The following is a 16701-nucleotide window of genomic DNA, read 5'->3' as shown; positions in this document are numbered from 1 at the left end:
AAAATGCTTGTTTTGCCTTTTAACCAGAGAGCAGCATTGTAGTCGTTCAGCCAGGATTCGTTTATGTGTAGACATGATTAAACAATAGAAATGGGAAGCCAGTACATTTTGGAAGCACTGAGTGGGACACCTGCAGTCATCAGTGGCCTTCCTGTGCTGTGTGTCCACTGCTGCTCATGGAACAGATCATGATTTTAAACATCAGCTCGGATCACTTGCCAGCTCTACTACTTCTCTTAACAGTAGTTGGTCCATCTTTAAAATGGGGACCATCCTTCTCTTTATGGGACTATTAAAGACTAGAGATAACATTGATATGCTTAGGATAACATGGGACACATTAGTAGGTACTCCAGTTTTGCTGCCGTAGTAGTCATGGCACGGAGTGACAAAGGTCACTGCATGTGAGTTTCCACCAGACCTCTGACAGTAGGCACTGAAACTCTGCCTAGAATTCTCATGCCTGTCGTGCTTGTGTCAGAGATCCTAATAGGCTATATATGCATTGGGTTTTTTGCTTCTTTTCTGCCACACCTGTGCACAGGTTTATGTGCAGTTACCTTCCAGCTGGTAACTGTCATTTGGTTGCCCCAGCTTCTCGTTGAAGATCTGTTTTGATTGAAGACACAGGTGCATTCCCAGTGCTGGGTGTGGGCAGGATACTGGCAGTACCCCTGCTTCATGGCTGCTCGTTTGAACAAGTGAGAAGGACTTGAGCCTTCACTTGCTTTGCTGAAGCAGGTGCCTGCAAGTCTGGCGGTTTCCCAGCTACATTATGGGCATCTCTAACATTTGGCACTGGCATGGAGCGTACTGAAATCTGAATTCGCCTATGAAGCCTATGTGTCAGGGTAGTAAGGCAATGAGGGGGTGATGATCTGGCCATTTTTTTCTCAGGATTATTCTGTTACACTTTGTCAGCTTTCTTGAAAGAGTCTGGGTAATAGACTTTATATTGATACAACCATTTTAGAAGGAAAGGAAACAAAGAACTGACATTTATAGAGCTTTTGTTTGTTTTGTTCACTGTGAAGGGAAATAATTGATACACTTGCCATGGGCTCTGAAGGACAGATTGTGAAAGGTCTTCCTGAACTTGAGCTTCGAGTTCTTGTTTCAGCTGGTTTCTCTGGACCATTAAACACAAAACATGAGAAACTCAGATCTGAAGTTTACACAAAAGTAAACCTTGTCTAGTCTGCCTTTAAAGGAATTACTATTACACTGAATTTTTATCACCTAGCTAAGTGTGCTACAAAACAGGGTTTCTGGTGGGTTTTGCTCTTAGGGTATATCCTGCCATGTTTTCAAGAGTGTTTAACTTCTAGAGCATTGCCTTCCCTTTGACTCCTCAAACATGATCATTTGGTTTGAAAAGTAGTGTTATAAATAATTTTGAAGGTTAATTAAGATTATGAAGTAAAACTTGGATCCCTAAAACTACCCTTCTTTGAGGTAAGAGTGCTTAAAAAGTTAAATTTAGATGAGTAGACTGATGTTTTTGCTGCCCAGTACATATTAACATGTTTTCTGAAATATAACTTGAGGTTTTTTACTGTTTTTAAGATTGAAGTGGACCTTGGTAAAAAGTGCTGGTATCACTCTATATTTGCCTGTCCCATTCTTCGTCAGCAAACAACAGATAACAATCCACCCATGAAATTGGTCTGTGGTCATATTATATCAAGAGATGCTCTGAATAAAATGTTTAATGGTAGCAAGTAAGTGTCTGACTTTTTAAATGTTGGTTAAAAACATTTTTCTTCTGGAACTTAGTGGGAGGTTGTATCTGATTTTTTTTTTTTTTTTTGTCAGCCTTTTTATTTGTTCATAAATTTGATGATTAGATTTACAAGCATGTTTTTTAATCTTAACTTTTGGGGTAGGCAGTACATTGTCGTTGCTCCCCCTGCCTTTACATGAAATGTAACACCATATATGGTTCTAAACTTTGCTTTTTCTACTTGATGGTATATCTTGGAGGTCTTTTACATGCTACAGTGAGAGCCCCCATTGTTTTTTACCTGCAGTGTAGACTACTGTATGGAAATGTGATAATTCCTTACCAATGAAACTTTAACTTCTGTTGTTATAAAGTGAAATATTTTATCTACATGTGATATGTAAACTGTAGAATTGGAATTCCTAATTAGAAGAGTATATGCATTTATAAGTTTTATACCCATAATGGGCACACCTTATTAAAAAAAAATAAAAAGTCTCAAAAGCCTATTTCTAGCTTAGGTAGTTTGAACATTTTTTCATTGGAGTTCATTTCAGACCTGGTATGGTAAGGTCTTTTTTTTTGAAAGAAGGTCCTGGCATGTAACGAAGCTCCCTGTGCCCTTCCCAGACCGTGCAGCAGCCCTTCTGGTGCAGCCGGATGGGCCTGGAGTATGCCACTCTGTGCATGCCCTCCACAGGCTCCATGCCTTGTTGACGCCACAGCTTGGGTCACATTTGCTGCACTTGACTGCCTTGTGTCACCAGTACATTTGAAATTCCTGTAAAGACAGGAAGAAACTGAACTCTGGAGGGGAAGAATTGGATTGACTTTTAAAACCACAAAAGCAGTTTTCAAAACCATTGTCTTTGTCTTGTTTACAAAACAGTTTTCACTAATATCTACTAAAGAGGAGCCTTCAGTTTAGTGTCTGGCTTGATTGGTGTTTATTTGTGACCCTTCAGAGTTTGGCTGTTATATTAGGGGAAAACATAGTTAACCCTCAGAACAAGATAAAGATTTGTGCGTGTGTGTGTATGTGTGTGTAAGTAATTGTTAAGAGATATTCTATAGATGAAAATTGAATGCTCGGTACTGATCCTGTTCCTTGATTCAGTATTTTCTTTCTTGTCTTTAGATTAAAATGTCCATATTGTCCGATGGAACAGAGTCCAGGAGATGCCAAACAGATATTTTTCTGAAGAAATAACTTTAATTTGCAATTTGTAAGTGAAACTGAATTGTGGCGCATTTCAGAAGAGAACGTTCCATTTAATGCAGCTAACTGAGGACTCCCGTGTTTATATAAGCTAATGCTCCAGAAACTTTGCCAACATTTTAGTGTACACACACTGAGGGGAGTGCTCCAGATGAATATTATCATAGGGCTTTATTATATTCTTGGTCTTCATTTTTGATCAAGTAAATACACCAGCAGTTGTCATTCAATGCAGGTTTTTGTACTTAATTATATGGTGATTTTTTTACTTTTTAAGAGCAGAAACAGAAATCAACCTCCCTGCCATGTGTTTAATATTTCTCCTGCTTTTACTTTTGTCATTTCTTGATAATTGTAAGGTTTGAGAATGTTTGTGAAAAAGTTTTACTTCCTGTTATGTATACATAATTAAATGAAAATTCTTCAGAAAAAGTTTGAAAAATTGAATTGTGGTTATAAAACTAATTTGCATTTTTTTTGCTTAAGGAAGAAAGCTGTGATAGATTCCCAATTTGCTTTTTGATGTTTTCCTCTGCTCCAGCTCTCACCGAGAAGTCAGCAGACCTGCATTTGAGCTCTGCTTGTAGCCCCAGCGGGCTGCCTGTTTCAAATTCCATCGTGAATTTAGCAGGTTGGTGTGAGAAGTCTTCCACTAGAACAGAGTGGAAGGGGTACTATTGTTTCTTTTCTTTTATTGCCAAGAGGTGCTTGTTTTAAAAGTGTGTTCAATAAAATGAAATTCTGAAGTTAGAGGTGTTCTTAAGTTAATATTTGCTCTCTTGGTCTTGGTAGCCCTATTCTCTGAAATCTGCCTTCAGGACTTGGCTGTCTGTTTCATTTGTATATCATCGCAGACACAGTGTTGTTTGTGTGTGTATATATGTGCACCAGCATCAAACATTGTGTATCTGGAAGGAAAGAAGCATGTTCCAGTCCTAAAATGCAGTTACCAGACTCATTACTTTAAATCCTTAAAGTTAGAAGTTAGCATATTTTCTGTAGTGCAGAATATGTTTATTGCTGTTTTTGTATTTGAATAGTATACTGTTCAATGCCTCTCTTCTACAAAGTGTATCATCTCATTGGCTGTGAATCTGTATATTACTCTAATGGATACAGATGATGATCTTTTCTCTTGTGAGGTATCTTCATTTAATGCACTGTCCAGAAATAGCCATGTGTAAGAGTCTTTCTCTGTATGATGAACGAACTACATGGAAAGGACATCTGACTTACACCTGTTAAGTCACTTCATTATAAGAAGAATGTTATACGGACATCACCAAATATTTTGCAACTTTATTTCATCTGACTTGGAACTAAACATCAATGTAGGAAAACTTGATGAGAAAACAAAGAAAGAAGAAAATGCAGAAGGAAAGAGGACCGTAACACTTTGCATTTTAAACTGCAGATTGATTTCTTTTGCAGGGAGGGAGAAAACAGGTTTTGTGCTGAGTTCCCTCGAAAGTGTCAGCGTGTGCAGTCATACACCGGCCTGCATGGTTTGTCCTGAAATGTATATCTGGGAGAGCAGGGATTTGTCTCAAAGGAAAGGGGTGCTGCAGGAAAGCCCTGCTTGACTGCTCTGTGTGGTCAGACTCCCTCCGAGTGCTACGTTGCGTGGGGTTGGTTGGCCGGGAATGGCGGCTGGCCTGCTCAGAGTGTTGCTCTGTCTGACCTCTGTCTTGGCCCCACCAGGACTCTAGCTCTGTGTTTTGGCTTTCCTCTTGGAACCCTCCCTAAACCTGCTCTCTCCATTAAAGCAGTGAAGGCAGAGAGAAGCTCCTTGGACTCCGTAAGAGAAGGTAGAGAATTCCAGGCAACTCTGGCTGAGGATGTAAACCTGGTTTATGACCTATATTTCCCTTTGAGTTACAATCCAGAGTACCTTTTTTTAAACTACTTTTTTTCTCACTGGGCCAGATTTAGCTTTACTCACAACTTATTCTCACCTTTCCACCTCTAACACTTATGAAACATTTAGGCTTCACGTAAGATTTGTACAACATAGATGTCGCACAAGAGGCTGGTGGTAAATATTTTGGGGGCCAGACACTTCACATGGTTGGCTCAGGCCACTTTGAAGGCCAAAACAAAAGCCAGAACTCTGCTTTGTCCATCTCCCAGTGTTGGGAATCCAGTTGACAGTTTTCTGTGCAGCTCCTGAAACTTTAAAAGGAGCATGCTTTTAACTGAAGCGTTTGATTTTAGAGTTTCTTATGTAAGGTCCTTGTAGTCTACTCGGCAGGATAGGGCCAGAAATTTGAAACTCTTGATTTGACAACTTAACATGAAAATTATGTCTTGTGACCTTTAACTGAATGCATGGACTCAAAACATTGGTGGGAAAATGTGAAGGAAAGGTGGGTTTGAAAAGGCCAGACCTTAACCAAAGATGCTGAAATACAACATGTTGTCCTTTCTGCTCTAGAAACACCTTCAGGAGTGGTGTCAGGACCTTGTCGCTGAGGCTGTGTGTGTCCGCGGTGCGGGAGGGTGCTCCTTGTCATGCCCTGCCTCTGTGTGCAAAAGGTCGTGATAGAGCCAAGGTTTTTTTAGAGTCAGACTCATTATAATAATACACATTGCAAACAGAGTTTCAGAGTGGTTTCCTCAGCTTCCTTAGGAACCATTCCATTTATCAGTCGTGGACGAAGGCCATGGGACTATGCTAAACCAATAAAACCTTATTAGAACCTTGCATTCTGATTTAGCCAGAGCGCCTGTGCTTTCAAGTACAACCTGAAGGACAGTGGCTAAGTTTGTCTTTCAGTCTTTTTTCTCCTTCGTGTGATCATCACAAATACCATTTCTGTTGTTTTGGTGGTGATTATGTGAGACTTCTAATACATAAATGAACGGGTATTGGTGCCTCTTGATTTTAAAAAATGTTGAAGAGAAGAGCCACCTCATATTCATAGGGTGTATGAGTATTTTATGAGTGTATGAGCATTTAATTGAAAATAAGAAAGGTATGAAGTTAATCTTTTGATTTTTCTGTAGCAGCTGATGTATACAGAGACACTAAACCCCACACCAAATTATGTGGGGAATGAGGATCCTTTTTCTCTCCAGGTAGTCCCACAGGCCTGTAGTTTTGTTCAGTATTCTTTATGCTGTGAGTTATTTCCACCTCAGTGGTTCAGCCTTTGGGACAACAGATACTGCAGAAACCAAGGACTCTTGGTTATTCGCACAAGACAAGCTGCTGGTAGACATTAGCCCTCTGGTTTTCCAGCTCAACTTCTGATTAGCGGACTGACGGTCAAGCTGGTCAGTTTGCTTAGTCAGCAGACTCAGGTTATTTTCAGGGAAGGCATGGTTTGGTTAATTTCATCACTAGGATATGTAAGGTGAAGACGCAAACCAAATACCTTTCATTACTTAACTCTACGTACATTATCCTTGGTAACACTAGAATGCTGTGGTCTTGAGGGAATGTTGGCAAGGAACGCATACTTGGAAGGCTTGGGGCTCCATACGCCTGTCCGGCTGGGGTGGGCTTTATGGTGGTACAATAGTGTTTACCATAAGCAGGTACAAACTGCATGAACTGTTTTTACTGAGCTATAATTGAATAGATACCAAAAATAGAATGACAAATGTATTTTAATAGCAGATGAGGCGATTAGTTTTAGGGTGAATTTTCCGCTGTTGATTTTACTTCAAGAGATAGGAAGAGAAAACAAAGATTTGTTTTCGAGATGTTTCCCTCTACAGTGCTAAGCTGTAGTGAGCATATGCTTCGTTTACTTCCAAAGAGGCAGCAGCATCTGGAATGGGCTTACAGCACATGCTTTGTTTCATGTTGTGGGCGAGGACTTACACTCTTACTTCAGCAGTCACTTCACATTCTCCAGCAAGGCAGATGTGGGGTTCACTAGGATTTAGTGCCTGATCTTTTCTTTTGGGAAGGGGTGGGAGTGAATGTAGCGGGGATGGGAGGGAAGCAGAAGAAAACGGGCGTGTGAGTGAGCGTGCATGTGTCCGAGACTCACCGTTCCCCCCCCTCCTGTGTCCAGCAAGGAACAGGCATTTAGTGTATTTTGCTCACGACTGCAGCGTGCATGTATTTTTTTTCCCCTCGTCCGTGTTTTCTAAACTTACACTAAAAGGATTCATCAAATCATCTTGTTCAGATGGCTCAGGATTGTATTTCTTTTGCTTACGCTGTGCTCTTGGGTTCTATAGTATTTCTATAATTATGTAACAAGAATAGTGTTGCACTGTAATCTATCATATAGAGCTATATGTATGGAAAATTTTGATCAGTTTTTTAAGAAATGTATCCTGTTTGCAAAGGCACAATAAAGTTGCATCTTATAGACTATAGGCAATAAAGCTAACAATAAACCTTATTTAACACAAACCATATTCATATTCTCTGTTCATTTGATTTTGGACAAAGTCCACCATATCAAGTAGTTTCAGGGACTTCATTTTGACTTTAAAAGTTCTGATATACCTAATTTATAAATTTCAGACTGATATAATAGAGTTTTTGGAAAACTATAACAAATGCTTTGTTAATGTGTGTATTCCTATGTAAAACACATGGCTTCTCCTGTGTATATTTTTAAAAATTAAAGAAATGCACATTTAAAAAGTGTTTTGTGGAGCCAGTCTGTGTAAACGTGACAGGTCACAGAGGTACGGGGGAGGGAGTCTGGAGGTATCAGTGGTAAGAAGAGAACATTGCTGCCTGTATTTGCTAAGGGTCTGAGTCAAGAATTTTAAAAAACCTCTTTGTCTCCATCCTATCCTGTGTCTGTGCCACCAGCACATCCTGTGTCTGTGCCACCAGCAGTGGAAGGAGAGGTGGGGGAGGGGGAGCACCATCCCTGGTCGCTAGGAGGGGATTGCATTCGTGTGGACAGGCTCCTGTACCCTGTGCTGCGCCCTCTGGCTGGCTGGGACTCTCTGGCTGGGGTGCCAGTGTCTCCTCTGGGAAGAGGAGACCTGGGGCCACTGTCCTTGGGCTGCTGGTGGAGTGGGACACCTGCGTTCGGCATTGGCTGGGAGAACGCCAGACTGAGTTGTCGATCCGTTTAGTGACAAGCTAACATGGTGGAGACCCAGGATCTGTTTGTGCTGCTTTTGTATGTATTTTTTAGACTCATTCTTATCTGACATTTTAGAGTGTTTCCTACTTGGGAACAAGTGTGGGAACCACCCAGTTGCATTTGGAGCCAGTGGGTTCCAGTGGTAGACATGAGGCCTGGCCGTCCTGGCCAAAGACCTCACCAGCTATCCCTGCAGCATTTGGGGCTCTCTCAGACTCAAAAGTGTGATCTCTAGCAGCAGCAGCAGCAGCATCACCCAAGAGCTTGCGAGAAATGCAGAACCTCAGGCCTCAGCCCAGATCTGCTGAATCCGAATCTGCATGCTTGTGAGAAAACTGGCTTCCCTTATAAGGGGCCTCTTGGATAAGAGGCCTCCCTATTAAGAGAAGTACCCTCCCTCTTCAGGGACAGGTGAGGATCACATCTACTGAACAAAATTTACCCTTGATGACTAAGTCCTGAGTCATCAAGAAAAGTTAAATTTAGTGTGCTTTGAACTCTGTTTTAGGACTGTGATTTTTAACACCAGTGCATTTCTTTAAGCATCCAGGCGTTTGAAGGGGTGTTGTATTTGCAGCATGGCAAAATTTGTTTCCCATCCCCTCCCTACCAAAATGGGCAAGGACGATCACCAAAGATATAAAATAATGGATTTTTGTAATGGCAAGGTAAAGATTGCAAATGCACGTTTAGACTGAACAGTAGCCACCCCCTGGTAGAGGCTTTGGTGATAGTATCCTAGCAGACAGAAAGGTCACTTCACAGAGGACCTACCTGACTTTGTTTTATGGCAACCAGTAAGAAACTCTCATCACCGTATACACAAAGTTTACAGTTCTGAAGCACGTTTTACAAAATGAATGCTTCTAATGTGTTATAACACTAATATTTTCAATTTGTTAATGTTCATCAAGACTCTAATTTTATGACCTGCTAATGAGTCGAGAGCCGCAGTGCAAAAAAACCTTGCATTGGGACACCCGGGTGGCTCAGTCTGTTAAGCATCTGCCTTAGGCTCAGGTCATGATCCCAGGATGCTGGGATGGAGTCCCACAGCAGGCTTCTTGCTCAGTGGGAAGCCTGCTTCGACTGCCTGTCACTCCCCCTGTTTGTGCTCGCTCGCTCTCTCTTTCTGACAAAATATTTAAAAAAGCAAAATATGAATGAATGAAATTTTAAAACTTTGCATTAGGGGACAATGGTAGAATCCATTCACAAAGCTACTTTGAAGTCTCTGTCAAGATATGTTTGATAGAAAGTGTTTTATTCATTCTTTTAAAAAAAATACTTCCCCAAAAAAACCTTTCCTTATGGTGGAGAGTTTCTTACACTCCTATGAGTCCCCTATACTAACAAATATAACATACCTAAACATTAAGTATTGTCTAAGCAAGAGCTCCTGTACGTCGGCATTTTGAGTTTCCTTGGGAAAGTCAAGGTGCTTCATGCTAAGTACTGCTTAGAATCCTTTTATTTAATAACTCAAACAGATGTGTGTATGTTAAATGCAGTAAACATTTAACATACCATGGTATGGCACCTTTGATCATTCAACGTGGGATTTTTTTTTTCCTAAGTTCCAGGCACTGAGAGAAAACAAGGTACTTGGTATCCTGGAGCTTAGGAATTGCTGATAGAGAAAAGTGGAGCACAAGCACCAAGGCCCTTGTAGTGAGGTTAGTTTCCATCGGTATCCTCACTACCAGAGGATGATGGGAGGGAAGAGAATGGAGATAAGAATAAGTTGGGTATTTTTAAGGTCCACTCTTGCTATAGTAGCAGATGTGGTTGGGGAGGGGATGAGGTTAGAGCAGAGGAGGCCAAGACAGTAGGTGAAGTGAATGTTGAATATCGCAGGTCCTGAACAGTATTCTGAACAAGACAGACTTGGTCTCTACTCAGTAAGGACCAAGATAATGTAAGAGTGAGAAATACAATGGAAATCTAGCGAGAGAAGTTTTTATCATAAAATGTTAGTGCTCTGAACCTTTCTGCAATTCAGAGAACCAATAGGGTGGGGTCTCGAGTTTTGAGCTTCCTTGATCTGATGTTCTAAAATATATTCCCAAGTCTTCTGTTGTCTCCATTTTCTAGAACAGTGACTTTTTTTTTTTTTTTTAAGATTTTATTTGAGAGCATGCATGCATGAGAGCACAAGTGGTGGGGGAGAGGCAGACCCCACACTAAGCAGGGAGCCCAACGCAGGCTCTATCCTAGGATCCTGGGGTCAGGACCTGAGCTGGAGGCAGATGCTTAACCGACTGAGCCACCCAGGTGCCCCCAGAAGGGTGACTTTCTAACCTCACACTCTCCTCCTATTGATTTCTATACCATGTGGGTTGTGTGATTCTCTGCCAATTTCTAGCCAGGAGGGGTCTTTTTAACTCCATTTGAGGACTGCATTCAGCCACTTTGCAAGGGCTGCTGTGCAAGTAAAGGGCTTTGATGTTGTTTCCCCTCTAAAAGAAAAGTGTTCTTCAAAAGGAAGCCTGTTATTTGTCAGTGTTCAGGACTAATCATTTCGGGAGCTTTTCCCCCTTCTGAACAGGTTAGAAACCCATTTCAGGTTTCTGTTCATTTTTAAGACCATGCTGCTTTTAGTTGTTTTAGATCAGTGAGCTAATCAGCGCTAAAGAGGAATTTCACAGGAATTTATTAAGTTATCCTGCAAGCTTTGAGAAGATCAGGAAATCTGGGCAGATGGCCTTTGACTTTACTAGCAGATAGCAGTCAGCCGCCTGTGAGAGCTAGGCAGTCCAGGGTTTGTAGGGTGGCTTCGTGCTGTCAGGGGCCTGGGCTCCTGTCCATTTGCACAGCCTTCACGTGTGGCCTGTTGCACCTCTTTGTTAGTTGTAACCATGATCCAGGCAGGGAGGAGGAAGAGGAAGGGAGTGGGGAAAGAAGCAGCTTCCCATTGAGTAAGCTCTTTTGAACAGTCTTTCCCTGAAGCTCCATCCAATGACTTACTAGCCACACTTGGCTGCCGGGAAGTCTGGGAAATGTCTGGGCACAGTGCCACCTGTAGTACCATAAGGGTTCTGCTGGTAAGGAAGAACGGGAGAACAGTTGGAAAAACAACCTGCAGTCTCTACCACGCTTGCCCGTGCCTTGGAGCCAGGAGACAGATGAAATTCCACTCACATAAAGGAATTAAGCCACTGGCATCAGCCATCAGTGCAGCCTTCCACCTCCCCGAGACATGACACAAATGAGGAGGTAGCAGTCGCGGAACCACCTCCTTGAGTTGCATTTCTTGGCCCCTCGTGATATTCGTGTTAGAAGCAGGCCCTCACCCTGACTTCAGACAGGATCCCATTTGTTTGATTTCACAGCAGATGGTGACTTTTGTTTTGTACCTTGGGCTGCATAGGTGTAAAAACTGGTTTTGGGTGCTTACACTTCTGGCGGCGCAGCGTGATGCACACCATTGTCGAATCCCTATGTTGTACCGTTGTGTATCCTGTTGTGTGTCTGCTGTGCTTCAGTTAAAGAGCAGAGCGGCTAGGCATTTGGTCTGTGGGGTTAGACCTGAGCTCCAATCATGAGCCCATCACCAGGCTCTAGAGTGATCTTGGGAAAACGTTCAGAACTTCCGATGCCTTAGTTTTTTCATCTGTAAAGAAGAATGGTAATTGTTCCTACTTCAGGGTTCTGCTGAAGCCCACATGAGGTGCTGGGCCCATGATGAGTGCTAAATAACTGGTACCTGTTTTTTTATTTAAGTCACTGAAACATAAGAACAAATGACACCTACAGATCACAACCATCTAAGGGAGAGCAGAAGAGGGGGGTTGTCCGAAGGGATGGGGACCTCAGGAGGTGCTGAGAGGACAGATAGTAGAGCTCATGCTTCTACTCTGCAAGCCTTATCCGGCTGCTCTGAGGATGGTAGAGCTCTCTTGCAGGAGGGCATTGGGGGACCTGGGGGGCTGGCCCTCAGCATGTGAGACTGATGGGAGCTTCAGTGACAGAGCCAAGGCTGTGTGTATCTGGGACTGAGCTCTCTCAAGGTGAGATGTGTGTGAAGGGTTGTCTTTTTTAGCACTGGGAGGCCGAGATCCCTGGGTGTATGCACAATGTGTTTCTGTCAGAAATGGTTACTCTTTCTGAGAATAGAAATTGGGGGAATCAGACAGAATTGGCTGCATTCTGAGTGTAATGGGTTCTATGCTGGTTTTGAAAAAATGCAGTACGTTGTTTTCAGTATACGGTTGGTTACTGTGTTCCAGGAGCTCTTCTAGCACTTAAAAATACATATAAACTCATATATTCTTCCCAACAACCCTTTGAGGTCGGGATTATCATTACCCCCACGTCACAAGTGGGGAAACCAAGGTTTTGAGACCTGACGTCACTTGCTAGAGAACACAAGGCCAGGAAGCTGCTTTCAGAACTCTGCATTCAACCTAATCGTAGGCACTTGTGGCCTCCGTCAGTTCCTTTGGTGGAGAAACATATCTCAAGCCCGCCTTTAGGAGCAGAGTAAGTGTTGCCTGCCCCTGGTGGTCACAATATTAGGGTGGCGATGGTGGGGGGGATGTGGGAGATATTTACACACAGCCCTGGGCTGGACAGAGGGGTGGCTTCTTGCTGGTGGAAAAGAGAGACTTCTCCCCATGCCGCTGGTTGAAGAGTCATGGGGGATGTTCAAGTGTGGCATGGGTTCTTCGAATGGCAGTGTCGCAACTGGAGAAACAAACGACGATGTTCTCCGGTTTCTTTTTTCCACAAAGGGAATATGTTTTTTGTTGAATGAATGAATATTTATTCACTGAACCACCAAGCTAACTGCATGATAGAGAAGTCATTTCTCTAATTCCTGTTTCTCAGGGTCCAAAAAATGTGTCGTGGGCATCTTGCTCATGGGGAAATTTTTAGAGTCAGTGCTCGGGCTAGAAGCCGGCAAGTGAAATATGACTTGGACTTGAGTCTGCCAGCTTTGAACTGTCAGGTGCTCTTTCCGCATGTGCAGAATGAACAGTTGGATGTTTGTGGTCACCGGCAAGCCCTGAGCCTAAATTCACAGCCACCTTTCATGTTTTCAGCCTCAGCCTGCAGCTTGTTTTTCTGTTTTCTCCCTGGATCTGAGGGCCAACTCTGATGAATTCCTTTCTCTATTTAGTTGTTTTTTGTTTTGTTTTGTTTTGTTTTTTAAGTAGCCTCCACGCTGAGCGTGGAGCCCAGCACAGGGCTTGAACTCACGACCCTGAGCTGAGATCAAGAGTCGGACACCCAACCAACTGAGCCACCCAGGCGCCCCCCACCATGTCGATATTTTTAATCTCCAAAATAGTGTTTACCTTTTTAGTTATGGCAAGTGAAACTTCTTTGGGGGCATGAGAAAATCAGTAAGTATTCCACCCTTTCCGAGCCTCCCCAGGGTGGCTTCCCAGCCACTCATTAGCTGTGTTGCAAGTGAAAGAGGAAAAGCCCTTTTCTTCTGTTCATGCTAGCCCGGGTTCTTTAAGATTGACCTTCCACAGCCATCCTCTCAAGTGTCTCGCATAAGCAAGCAAGATGTTCCTTGTCGCCCCTCCCAGGAAACCCAGGGACAGGCAGCCTCAGAGCCCTGGAGCCCGCTCTAAACTGGGTCTCAGTCCCTGCAGTGGCTCCTGGTTCTGTCACTGGATTGGTTTGGGGAGGAAAGGGACAAGGGCAGGACTTTGTCTCATGGGAACTTTCTTAGCTTTCACTTCTGCTTTCTCACACTTGAGGCACTTTTTCTGTTCTTTAAAAGTGTCTTGGTTTTTATAAGTGACTCTTAATCTCACAAAACAAACAGGGTTGCTAGGGGGAGGGGGGTTGGGAGAAGGGGGTGCGATTATGGACATTGGGGAGGGTATGTGCTTTGGTGAGTTCTGTGAAGTGTGTAAACCTGGTGATTCACAGACCTGTACCCCTGGGGATAAAAATATATGTTTATAAAAAATTAAAAATTTAAAAAAAAAAGTGTCTTGGTTTTTAAAAGTGAAGGTTGCAAAAGGCAGTTTCAAGGCAGGGAAAGTTCTCTCTTGACCCGGTGCTGGCTATGTGAGTGTGTTCGCTTGATGATGTCTTGGAGCTGCTGTGCACTTAGGATTTGGGGACTTTTCAGTATGTATATTTTACCTCAACAAGGGTAAAGATTTTGTGATTTATTACAAGAGAAGTATCAGTGGTGTCAGGAGAGGCTAATCAGTTCTAGCTGATGGGAAAACAGGGAGTCCACAGTGAAAGTAGTGACTGGCCTAATAATTTTACATTTAGGGTTTTATCCTAAAGATATCCTAAAGGCACATACGTGCCAAAGTTTTGGCAGTGGTATTAGAGTAATGAAACACTGGAAACTGGAAAATTAAATGCTGAGTAATAAATAAAAGTTGGCACACTAAAAAATGGTGTGCTATTTTGTCATTAAAAACAATGCCATCCTAGAATTAACAAGTCAGGAAATGACAGATGCTGGTGAGGATGCGGAGAAAGGGGAACCCTCCTACACTGTTGGTGGTAATGCAAGCAACCATTCTGGAAAACAGCATGGAGGTTCCTCAAAAAGCTGAAAATAGAGCTACCCTATGACCCAGCAATTGCACTACTGGGTATTTACCTTAAAGATACAAACGTAGTGATCCGAAGGGGCACGTTCACCCGAATGTTTATAGTAGCAATGTCTACAATAGCCAAACTATGGAAAGAACCTAGATAACCGTCAACAGATGAATGGATAAAGAAGATGTGGTATATATATATATATATATATATATATATATATATACAATGGAATACTATACAGCCATCAAAAGAAATGAAATCTCGCCATTTGCAATGATGTGGATGGAACTACAGGGTATCATGCTTAGCGAAATAAGTCAATCAGAGAAAGGCAACTATCATATGATCTCCCTGATATGAGGAAGTGGAGATACAACGTGGATGGTTTGGGGAGTAGGAGAAGAATAAATGAAACAAGATGGGATTGGGAGGGAGACAAACCATAAGAGACTCTTAATCTCACAAAACAAACTGAGGGTTGCCGGGGGTAGAGAGGTAGAGACAGGGTGGTTGCGTTATGGACATTGGGGAGGGTATGTGCTATGGTGAGTGCTGTGAAGTGTGTAAACCTGGCTATTCACAGTCCTGTACCCCTGTGGCTAATAATACACTATATGTTTATTAAAAAAAAAAACACAAAAACAAAACAAAACCGATGCCATCAATGTTTTTTATTAAAGCCATTTATAAAAAGCAGAGCAATTGTATTTTTTTACAGTCAGAAGTATATACTTCACATATATGCACAGAAAATCATCAGGAAGAATGTACACCACACTATTAACAATGGATTACACCTGAGGTAAAGAATTATGGGTGATTTTTACTTCCTCATTTGAGTTTTTTCTTCCAGTGAGGACTCAATTCTTGTTCAACTCTGGACGAGAGGAAACGCACGTGTGGAAGGCAGCCGGTTTGGCTGTCCGCCTCCTCACCAGAGTGTCTCCGGTCCCAGCCCCTCATCTGCCATCGAGGGGAGGCCAGGGCCGGTGCTGGCAGCTCTGTAACCATTCTGCCTTTCCGCACCATCAGAAGTCATGATGTTCCAGGAGCACGAGCGGATACGGTGTTCAGAGGCTCAAGAGGACAGCCGTTCCACCGTGCTGATGCTCAGATCATGATTGTCACAGGGTGGTCTCTCCTCTTTCACGGGCCCCTCTGCACTGTGGGGGGCTGGGAGAGCAATTCAGCCTCCACTGGGGGAGTTCCCACAGATTGTCTTTAAAGGTGGAGTTTCTCATTTTCCAGGATTCAGCTGACCCCTTCCACTTTAGTTGAGGACTTCCCACACCATGGAGTTCCACATGTCGTTATTAAAAAAAAAAAAGTCTGATAGGATTCAACCACCTTAGAGAACTCTGTGAAAGGCAGAAGTTCTCCTAGAACCCCCTTAGGGCTGTGGGTGCAGTTGTGGGCCTAGCGCTGCTGCTCAAGAAATCACCTGTGCTCCTAGGGTTTGAGACACAGCACCCCCACACTGAGACAGACACCTCCAGAAGACCTGAATGGCTGGAAAAAGAGCCCTGAGACTTGCTGTGACTCTGCTCAAGCTGCTCCCCATCCCTGAATGTCAACCAAAGAGGTCTGGACTGCATCATGCTGAGCAAATCCCCCCTCCCACCCCAGCTCAAACCACCAGATTCTGAGAACACGGCTCGCGGTAGCCCTGGCCTTCCCACCCTTCACCCCAGTGGGAGCACACAATGGTATCAGAGCCCTTGTGGTGTACTGAAGACGTACAGTCTTGTTTTGTGTCAACCAAGGAAAACACATAAGAAGAAGTCACCCTTCCCACCCCACCCCCACAAAAATAATAATGAGAATGGATATATAAGGAAGGAAGGACTGTTGCTGTTCTCACAGAGAGAATTCTGTTCGGTCTTGTAGTGGCTGTCGCACAGGGTCCATCTCCATGTTAGACATATTTCTCTGAAGGGCTGGGCTTGCCTCCTGGTCCTCCTTGTCTGGGCATTGGCCTGAAAGAGAGGCAGATCATGATTGCAGCAAGAGCCCCCAAAGTGCGCTAACTGCCTCCATCCACATCTGGCTCGCCTGCCCCAGCCTCCTAGCCCCTGCAGGGTCTGCGAACTTGTCCCTGGAATACCAGCGGGGGACTGAGTGAATGACGTCAGAAAGTGTCAAGTGCCTTACGTTTGCCATCT

The 16701-nt window shown here is 43.3% G+C and overlaps 2 protein-coding genes across 5 annotated transcripts in view; one reads left to right on the top strand and one right to left on the bottom strand.

Moving 5' to 3' along the window:
* The window catches only part of RMND5A (required for meiotic nuclear division 5 homolog A), a 62777-nt gene extending 55458 nt beyond the window's left edge, over positions 1–7319 (top strand). Inside the window, exons 8-10 of one of the 4 annotated variants that reach the window (XM_059405650.1) lie at positions 1567–1721; positions 2862–2949; positions 3484–7319. In XM_059405650.1, coding sequence (XP_059261633.1) covers positions 1567–1721; positions 2862–2925 — 219 coding nt within the window. In that variant the 3' untranslated portion in view covers positions 2926–2949; positions 3484–7319. Of the gene's footprint in view, positions 1–1566; positions 1722–2861 lie in introns of all 4 variants that reach the window. The other 3 variants (XM_059405649.1, XM_059405648.1, XM_059405647.1) reach the window with 3 other exon arrangements.
* Positions 7320–15190: 7871 nt separating this feature from the next.
* Positions 15191–16701, bottom strand: part of CD8A (CD8 subunit alpha) — a 33608-nt gene continuing 32097 nt past the window's right edge. The window contains exon 7 of the mRNA XM_059407739.1: positions 15191–16515. Within this exon, the coding sequence (XP_059263722.1) occupies positions 16455–16515 (61 nt within the window). The 3' untranslated portion in view covers positions 15191–16454. The remainder of the gene's footprint in view (positions 16516–16701) is intronic.

This window comes from Mustela nigripes, chromosome 7 (genome assembly GCF_022355385.1).
Source record: "Mustela nigripes isolate SB6536 chromosome 7, MUSNIG.SB6536, whole genome shotgun sequence".
In the NCBI taxonomy this organism is placed as follows: Eukaryota; Metazoa; Chordata; class Mammalia; order Carnivora; family Mustelidae; genus Mustela; species Mustela nigripes.
Note: the sequence above shows the minus strand (reverse complement) of the source record. Positions and strands in the feature narration are given on the sequence as shown.